The sequence below is a fragment of the Meleagris gallopavo genome, chromosome 2 (assembly GCF_000146605.3).
Source record: "Meleagris gallopavo isolate NT-WF06-2002-E0010 breed Aviagen turkey brand Nicholas breeding stock chromosome 2, Turkey_5.1, whole genome shotgun sequence".
Lineage (NCBI taxonomy): Eukaryota > Metazoa > Chordata > Aves > Galliformes > Phasianidae > Meleagris > Meleagris gallopavo.
In genome coordinates this window covers 37018478-37028889 of record NC_015012.2, presented here as the reverse complement: position 1 = coordinate 37028889, position 10412 = coordinate 37018478, and the positions used below count along the sequence as shown (strand labels likewise).

Genomic DNA, 10412 nt, shown 5'->3' with positions numbered 1-10412 from the left:
AAAAAAAAAAAAAAAAGCTAAATAGAACCAACGCAGCAATATCCAAATCCAAAGGATGCAAGCCTTTCCTGTTTTACTAGCTTCTACTATTTGAAAACCCATCCAAGAATTTTCCATCAGCAATACATCTGTAGTGAAATAAGAATATGTACGTTAAAAGTAACATAGATACTAAAAAAAGAAAAATAATTAACCACTTGAAGGCAAGTTTAAAAAGAGAATTATCAAGTAGTGCATAATTTTGAATAGCTTTAACATATTTTAGATGTAAATGCACTACACAGAAAATGAGAATTCCACCTTAGCACTGTATGAACAGTTCATACAGCTGGTATTCAGCTATGTTACCTTCTAAAAGTCAACATGCTGAAGAACCTAAAGCACAAGTTTCATACCTTTTATCTAATTTAACTACCCAGAATGCTTCCTTTTCTTTGGCTACCCATTGCTGCACCTGTTTCCAAAACATCTTCAGCTGGCTTAGCCCATGACTAATGTCAGCCATTTCCAGAGAGCAGCTATTTAAGGAAAGATCCTTGCTACGATTCCACAAAACTCTTCAACATACTAAGGAGGAAGCAGTAATATTTTTGAACTTGCATAGATGATACAAGATTGTATGCGCTACTTTCAGATACACTGAAGCCATTCTGTAAAGCCCAGTTATTTATTAAAAGCCTCTTATACTAAAACCTTCGTTTTTCTTTTTAGCCTTTTTCAAAAAGCATCGCTTAAGATTACTGAAGTGAAAGAGAAAAGAAATCTATCCAAATAAACTGTATCTCGGCAATTTTACTGTTACTCCCCAGCAAAACCTCCCTGGCCTCAAAAGTTCAAGAGGAGGCCTCCCAAAAGCCCTCCTCCTGCTACCCAGGAGAACGCAGAGCTCTCGCAGGGCCAATAAATGCACATCAGCAGGTTATATCAGCAACGTATGTCAATGAAATTCTTATTAGTTATTTTTAATAATCTTTTTCCACAAGCGTAAGATGACCATCAATGAGAAAGAAATTCTGAGACGTGCAGCTCAAAGAACAGATGAGAACTTCCAGCACTGCCAGACGATAACGAGCTCCCGTCCCATCCTCACTATCACAGACATGCTGTGCATCACCACTGCCGGCAGAGGCACGCCTACCTACAGAGCCTGCACAGGCCCTTCCAAGCAGCTGCTGTTCTCCTTCGTGAGCTTGGCTGGAATGCTGCTTCAGCGGTTGTGAGAGCTGCATGAAGTGAAAGTGCCGGACAAGAAAAGAGGTTGCGGTTCCTTTGAGACAAAGTTTTCCTGTGAACACGGGCCGTTTGCAGACAGCATTCAGCTATTTCAGTGAATTCTTTTTTATTTGCAGCTCGAATTTTGAGCAAGTATCATAAGAATTACACAACTACAGCAGTAAGACAGCAAAGCTCTGATACTTTATCTAGACATGTGTGGAGCTAACCATCAGATCAGATCATCTCAAGTATCATGAACGACTTTTATTCCACACCATAGATACTATTCCTGATATTTATTGTCAGACCATAGTTAAGATTTTATTACACCATTTCAAATATTCAGTTAAGTGCTGTTGTGCAGCAGGGCATTCCAGGCAGAAAAGAGGAGGATTGTTTTATGTTTTAATGCGAAGTGTTGGATGTGTACCTACTTCACTGAACTGAACTCAGTGATACTGAACAGATACAAATATATATATAGTTGTACACACTGATACATACATAGCATTTATTCTCTATCCCAAACCAACCTTTCTATCATCTAAACACAACCCACCATTACCTAAGTTGATATACTGATGCTACTAATGCCATGTACACTACCAGTGGGAAAAAATAGTGTGTCATATAGGGATATACACACCTCACTTCTATTGATACACTATTATTATGTTGACATCAGAAGAGATTTTTTTCTCTCTAAGTAGAATGTAACTAAGCCAGTTCAGTTTACTTACCTCTAAAAACCTGAATCACCCTACATCACAAAGTGTATATATACTAATATATACTCAGTATTCCCCAAGAAAAGTCCATGTTTTAAATAATTAAGAGACTAATACAATGAAGTTTGTCCATATATTTTTACTTCCATGAGGCCAAGTAAATGGAAACCAGAATATCAGCTCAACAGCCAAAGGGTTAACAACAAAAAAAAGAGAATTACCAAAACCAGACATTTAGTATCCATACTAATACTTCCCAGAACCTGATGTTAAATTGTCTGAGGGAACACCGTTAAAACACCAACTCCAGCTGGAAAATCTTTTTCAAAATGGATCAAGAAAAGATTCTTTTTACCTTCCAGCCCATGTATATAACACCATTTGTCACCAGGCAACAACATCCTCTGTACTACTTGATCTTCAGGAATGTAAAAAGCATTCTTTTAGTAATCTGTAAGTAAAGGAACAAATCTAAATGTCTCCTAACCTGTCCAACATCACAGGAAGATCAGCATGAACGTTTGACAAAGACAGAAACATCACACAGCTACCCCCAAATCACATCCTGCAGGTAACTGCGATGTACATTGAAAAAGTTTTACAGCACCATTTCAGAATGAGCCTGCAGACCCAAAATGAAGATGACTTGAAGTGGAACAATTTTCTCCATTTTTGCCTCTGTTTTAGGCAGCAATGTATCAGTACACACCGTACTCTCGTTTTTAAACTATAAAGCAAACTACTTACGCTGAAGTACTTTGCTATTTTCCTTGATCCACACTTAGCATGACAACCTTCCAGTGAAATTAAAGTGGAAATTTATAAACTTATTGCTATGTTTTCAGAACTGCTTTTAAATTTATGGAAGCAAAAAGATGAAGTATCTAATTTTTTCCCCTAAGTTCAGATATTTAATTTGAGGCAGCATTGGTTTAATGCTACATCATCTATTTCTCAACGAGCAGCGCAGCAAAAGAAGTTACAAAGTGAAAACACTCATTCTATTAGAAATCCCTGAATTCTGAAATGCTGGTATAACATCTACTGATTTCTAAAGTATCTCACCCCTTTATTATTTCTCATTAAAAAAAAAAAAAACCACAAACATATGTAGCAGTGACCTACACATCACAGCATTAACAGAAAGATTAACATTTTTTCACTGACACACATGCAAGATACTGTAAGGTCTATCTTTTACCCTTATAACTTCATTTAAAGCACTCTTTGAGAACTCAGAAGAACGTATTCTATGTTTATCTTTAGGAAAACAGGAAATGGACTATTTTAAATGTATAAATAAGAAATTCAGTACTACCAGTCTCCTACTGTGAAAATGGCTGGAAATCTAAAGGAAAAAAACCATTGCAGTGGATCAGGTCACCCTGCCACAAACTGAAACTTCTTTTTTTCAGATCAGAGAATATGGAAAATAAACAAAATTCTTCCTTATTATGTTATTTATCACCAGCTGAAGACTTCTAGCAGATATATTTGGATCTGAATTTTGCTTAAGTCAAATTCCTTTCCCTCGCTCTTAGAAGGACCAGTGTAAACAATGAATAATAATGTTAGGAGGGTAAGTAAGAGGGGAAAGGGGATAGATCCCAAGCAAAAGCTCAGTAAAAACTTCAGTTCTTCAAAGGGAAGATATTAAATTTATCACCGAAATTTTCACAAGAAGCATGTAATAATGAGCAGAAAGTGTCACATACCGTACTGCTACCATTTCCAGCTGGCATAATTCCTGCCACTGAGTCTCCATTAATCTACCCAGAAGTATATGGGCCTTTCCTTCATATACAGAGAATCAAAACTATGACTTCTATTCCCTTATCAAAGGGAAAGCTATATAATTTCTCCTCAGGTTATTGTTTCTGACTGCTTTGATTAGGAATAAGGATTGCACATTTGTCAATTCACTGGCAAAAGTACCCACTGGCAGAATGCTTTAGCATAAACGTTAGTTCCCTGAAGACTGTCACCTTTACAGGATAAGAATTTTCTATTTATAAATACAAAAATACATTCATTAATTCAGAATACTATCTACCAACTCTTCCTCTAGTTAGGAGAAAAAAAGGAAAAGGCTGGTGCCATTATTGTTATTGATACTTTTTCCAAGTACTGAATAAGAACTTTTTAGTGGGGAGAAGAGGGAAGTAAAGCTTAAGTTGGAGTCCTCAAAAAAATACTTACAAGGCTTTCTTCTTCTGTGTCTGACACTTACTCTCCATCTTCTGAACGAGAAATTAGCGTTCACATCAAAATTAAGCTTTCTTCATTACCTTCCAAACACATTACCTATTTCATTCAATCTTTTAACACCTTCTAGAAGACGTGGACCTATAGAAAAGAGCAGTGTTCTAGCTAGTAAGCAAGCCTAGAAAAAGACTCTATGAAAATTTCACATCTAGGTAATTTACAAAATATTGAGTAGAAACTGTTAAGTTTACAGAGGGATTGGGCAGAAGATGTGTTCACAAGCAGCTTACGCAACTTCATATCAGTTTGGGTGCTGTTCTTCCTTCCTCTGTCCAAATGCTAGGATCATGGATCTGTGTAACTGAACAGCATATATGATTGTTAATTTCAGTCTGGTTCAGTCTACCTTAGGACCATACAAGGGGGGGGACCTGCTGGCATACAAGACACAAGAATCAACAGCCAGGAGTGGAGAAGGAAGAAAAGAGTCTATTCTTCTGTACAAGCCCATGAAATCAAATCCTTTGGTGTAGGTTGTTAGGGGACACATTAACAGACTCAATAATGAAAAAGCATCAAATCATCCTGTCCAAGAACAGTGTTACTCACCAGTTAGTCCAACCAGTGTGATCCATTCAACAACATCTATCGAACTAGTATGTCTGCTTAAAGTCTGTCTTTAGCTTAAATCACAACTGATAAGAACATTACTCAAGATTGTCTGCACAAATCACCAAAGACTCCATAATTTGGGAAGTGCCTGAAGGTCTTTTCTTCAGCATACTGAACACACACTCTTCACAGTGCACAGCATGCACCACCTCAAGACGAGCAATGGGAGCAAACGATAACTCTGGCTAAACTAGACATTACTACTGCTACAGTGAGGCAAATGCCTCCCCACAGTTGGGTACGTCAGTGTTTTGCTTAGCGTGCGAGAAAAGCCTTCACAGTGCTCCCCCATAGGGTCAGGGAAGTCCACACTAGAGCTCCAAAAGCAGTTACAGTTAATGTTAATGTATACGAACTCAGGACGTCACCAGTGCACAGTGGTCGCACGTAACACAGGCTGATCGCATCAGTCCTAGTTTTCTGCAGGTAACCCAGCAACACCCTCCACCACCCTGCTTTGACAATCTCACAGCTGCCTTTCCAGAGCTTGCCTACAAACATTTCTTGCTAAACAGGTCATGACTGCTTTATATGCCGGCTTCCAAGTTGGAGAAATAAGAAAAAAAAAGAAGAGAGAGAGAGAGAAACACACAATAGCTCTTTATTGAATTTCTTCCCTGCTTCAAACTATTCTTTGGAAGGAAAATAGACATTTTGTTAAGGGTAGAATATCAAAGTGGCCTGCAGTCCTTTCTATACTTGAATTACTTGAAATATCCTCTCATTTCTTCACCCCATGTTAACCAATTAAAAAGGTATGGCAAAATATTTTAAAACAATTATTTTAACACTTTTTAATCACTAACACTTACTTTATGCACAGGAAACTAAACAAGTTTCCTTATTTCCTTGGAGGCATTTTGAAATCTTCTAAGAAGCCTTTGAGGAGCAGTTCAAGATCCATGCTTATTCAGATTTGTACACTTTTTCAGCATTGCTGAAAGGCCCATCTTAGCAGCTAGAACTGCAGAGAACGTACTACTGCATTTCTCAGTAGGTTAACTACTGTCAAGTACAGAGCTGATAAATAATCTAGCAAGTGGATGGCTCTGCGTGGTGTTAAGGTTCCAAGTAAACTTAAACTCAGTCTCTTCCCATAAAATCTATTTCTTATATTTTTCAAGAGATCTCAAATGCTGTTTTATTTTTCAGCCTATTACAAAACCATTTATTTCTGTGGGATTTAAATGAAAATTTGCAGCTAATTTGCATCAATGGTACTGTTTCCACCTTCCCTGAAGTTTTTTTTCAGTTTATGTGACCAATGAAACATTTGGACTAACTGTTTGACAGTGCTTTTAAAGCTCCATACATCAAAAAGATTGTGTTTTGTTTCAAAAGACTTCTCAACTACAATGAAGAATTCCTTTAAAAGTACATACAGGGCATACTTCTGCACTAGATGTATGTAACACTTGTAGTTTAAGATTACAAAGTAAATTGAATAACCATCCCAAAATGTCTGAGCGAACGTACGCACATCCATCACTCCGGCTGCTAACATTTTTCTTTGACAGTACCCTGATACAATAGTTTGGCTGCTATGAGACTCTTGATCCAAAAATCCTGCAACGTGTTTCTAGATAATAATACAAGCAAATCAACCTTTCCAGTTGTCATAGTTTGTTACCACTTCGGTCTTCTCAGTCTAGCAGCCTTTTTTCCACCAGGTGGTCTTAATTAACTTTGGAGTCCTTATCAACACATTCAGCTACAGAATAGACACACACTAAACACACACATTTGTATTCCAGACTTCGAGGATATTTAGCCACTGTAAAATATACTAAGACTGGCATTTCTAAAGTGCAAATAACCAATTTCAAAATACCTCAGATTATTCCAACGTGACTTGTAATTACTTGGTGCAAGTGGTGTTTGCTTTCCTTTCTACATAATTATGCAAGCACGAGGAAGTCAATAACTGCCTCTGATCACTTGTTCAAACTGGAACATCAGGACAGAATTTAAGACTGGTTTTCACAGCGCTAAAACAAATGACGGGGGGGAAAACCACGTCTTAAGACTTACCTGTTTGCATACCTTCAGCACAACAAAAACTATTCCCAAGGTACTCCTCTGCTACAAATGTCCTTTTCTGCTGCAATTCAATTAGTTAACCAGAAAGTGAAAGGTCACTACATTCCACGACTAGTTTCCAGCCTACGTAAGAGCAATAGGACTTTCAGCTGACTTGTGCATGAAGTTGGAAATTGGAGCCTGAAAAATTTACTAGATACTTCACTTTTGTCCTCTGCCATTCTGCAGGGAACAAGAGCAGCAGACTGCCTGGCTCGAAGGGAAAGTGATTACAGCATCAGTGTGCACTAACGATCTCTGCACAGATCTCTGCACAGATCTAGAGAGGTCACTAGGAATACCAGTGAAACCAAAATGTAAATGAAGGATGAATTAAAAACAAAACACGGCACAAACCAAACGCATTGCTTCCTTCATCTGTCAGCATAACAGCTTTGAGCAAGTACTCACAAACATCTAAATCCACCAGATAATTTTTTTATCTACAACCACTAAATATTTCATACTTCCCAAATTGAAAAACTTGAGTGTGCAAATAGCATAAAAAACATTTGAACCATCATCTCAGATCACTTAATTCATAGTGGATTACTCTCGCTTCTGGGACGGTTACTATTTTTATCACCAGACAGCAGTGAACTCTTTAACTACAGTAGGTATACTACCTTCATTCATATATTTAAATTTCAAGCAAATATCACAGTGGATTTTAAAAATCTCAGGAGCATTTACAATAGCTCTCAGTGCAAACCAATAGTGAAACTGTTTCTCTACAGACAGAGACTGCTTTTCTGAAATTTACTTCTTGACTTCAGGAAAGAAAATAAAACAAGCTGGAATGTTTTTATATGCATTTTGCAATCTACTTAGTAGGTAGTAATTGGGTGGCATACAATTAGCTTTTAAATAATCAAACCTTCTGCAATGATTCCACAAGCTTCTACAGCAGACTTCGTGCTTTAGAAGACATTATGCAGAATGCACCTGAATTTATTAAGAAAAAAATTTGACTATAAAATACGAATCATCCTAACCATCATCCTAACCACGATCTACAGAACTGCATTGTGTGCAATTATGCCAAGATCTGTGTATTTCCTTTTAAGATACACATTGAGATATTTTAAGACCGCCTTCAAATGTTCTTTGCAGTCCACGGTAGGACTACTTAATAGGATAAAGTTACTAATTTATACAAGGGACTTTATCTACTTGGATTAAGTTGGGTTACTGTGGGGAGAACAATTATGCCAATGGCTTTGGAGGTGGTAATCGCTTAGCAGGCAGCAGCACCCCTCCGCTGTCTCAGAGGGTTCTGAAACAAGAGCAGGAGTGACTTACAGCTTTCCATCAATATGACTTGGCACTCTTCCTAAACATGCCCCATTGTGCTTTACAAAGCGCAATAAACATTCTATCTATACTACGTAGATTGGAAAAATGACTCTGTAGAGCTAAGTGAGTTGTTCAAGTTCACCCAAAGAGACAAAGATACAGACTCAGACCAGAATCCCAATTGCTTCATATGCTGGAATACAAAACCTCTGCACCTGAAAGAATGACCTCGGCAGGAATCAAACAGTGCTGCAGTTTGCGCCTGCGTGCAGTCAGCAGCCTCAAAGTAAAGCTGGGCCTTAAAGTGTTACATTCTCTCTATGCCGAAGTGTCCTTGAGGCATACACTGCCAATACCTTAAAAAATGAATGCACACAAAAACACAGCCATCAATAGATAAATATAAACAGTATCTGTACTGTTGCAGTACTGGTGTAGTACAATCAGTGTTACTTTGTGGTGACATCAATAGAAAGCCAGTAGCTTTCCTAAGGCTCTCTCTTAACACTTCTTATTGGACTCACTTATACCCTTGCAAGCTTAGAAAATCAAGTACAGATTTAAGCCATGATGTAACATTATTATTACTGAGATCTTAAAAAAGAGTCTTGGAAACACTGCTGTATTTTAGACATTTCTGTTGAGCTATAATTCCATTAAAAGTTTCAGTGTAACAAGTGAAGAAAGTTCCAATGCAATGACTTACAGATTAACCTCACTTAATGTTACGTGGCACAGCAAATAAAGCTCTTATAGTTATCTCGAGCATATATGAACTTAACACTACATACAAATGGCAGACTTAGCATCAGCATTCCAACACCAACACCCTGGCAGAAATCATCAAGACCTTTAAAAAGAAATAAAAAGGCAGGAGAAGCAGAAATCTTATCAAAGAACTAACATGCTGGGTCCGTTGTTTGTTTCATTTTTAATATGACTACTGACAGGTTTTTGAATTTCCTACTTAAAATCTCTGCTACTACATGTGTGATTCTGGCTGAAGTGGGCGCTATCGCTGTTGCACAGAGCACTTCGTACTGTCACTTGCAATCCAACCTCCTCATCCTCCCAGCTCTCTACATTTATACAGCTCTATAACCAGAGTATCTGAGCCTAATCTCTATGGTAACTGTGGGATTTGTTTACATGGAAAAAGAATATTAGAAATGTATGTAAATTTAGCTGTCATTTAAATAAGTGTTTTTCCTTCCAAGGAGGGGAAAAAAAAAAAAGCTCCCTATGCTGCCTCCTGCTTCCATCTCCTACAACCCTAGCAGGCAGTGAGCCACATTTGGAAAGCTCCATATCCTACTCCATCGACAGCCTGGCAGTGTACATTCATCAACAGTTTACTTTAATGAGGAGGATGCATGCAGGATTTTAGACCTGCTTGCTCGCTCAAGAAAAAGCATAGGGAGTGCAGTGAAAACATTTTATTTTTTAAATATACTGACGTTGAGTCATCAAAGTGGAAAAAAACAAAAAAGGAAGAAGGAAACCCGCATGCTGGACCTTTAACAGCTCTATAGTAAGACTCAGTTTGCTGCTCAGCAGCTCAGATCAATCTAGAAATTAAAACGATCTGCATCGCTTCCCATTTCCAGCAGCAAATAGAGTTCTACGCACATATTTTACATAACATTCATTCACAGACAGCAGCACAACTCCAATAGCACAAGACCCTGCACACAAGCTGCCTTTCTTTAATAAATACCAACAAGACGATGTAGCACAGACCTGCAACAGTGCTAAGATTTCCGATATTTTGAAGCAAGATTTATCACAGCCTGGCAGAACCCGATCTGGATTACAGGTCCCGGTGCGACAGTACTACCAACAGCATTCGCAGCAAGACACCATCAGCAAAATGCCAGCAACCCAACAACCGCAGCTGTTATATACACTGCTTTGGGGTACGCCAATCTTTTCCACGCAGAGTAAATCACACTATCCCACCAATGTGGTTTGTTTCCTATACAACTTGCCGGATGCACCAGAAAGAAACAGCTCAGAACGAGCAGCAATGATGCACGTGAATAGCACGCAGCACACAGAAGAAGACCGGAACCTGTTTGAAAGCTGCCTGCACCTTACAGCGATCACTTCACTGCGGAGAACATCTCAGAGGCACCCTCCCTGCTGACACCGAGCTCGTTTCATTCAGCAGAACTCCGATTAAGGAGCAGAAAGTGAGGCGGCCCCCGTGCAGCCCCC

At 38.5% G+C, this 10412-nt stretch overlaps 1 protein-coding gene across 1 annotated transcript in view; it reads right to left on the bottom strand.

Annotated features, from left to right (window-relative positions):
* Positions 1 to 3685, bottom strand: part of ARID4B (AT-rich interaction domain 4B) — a 77693-nt gene extending 74008 nt beyond the window's left edge. Inside the window, exon 1 of the mRNA XM_031552194.1 lies at positions 3659 to 3685. Within this exon, the coding sequence (XP_031408054.1) occupies positions 3659 to 3685 (27 nt within the window). The remainder of the gene's footprint in view (positions 1 to 3658) is intronic.
* Positions 3686 to 10412: the final 6727 nt, after the last annotated feature.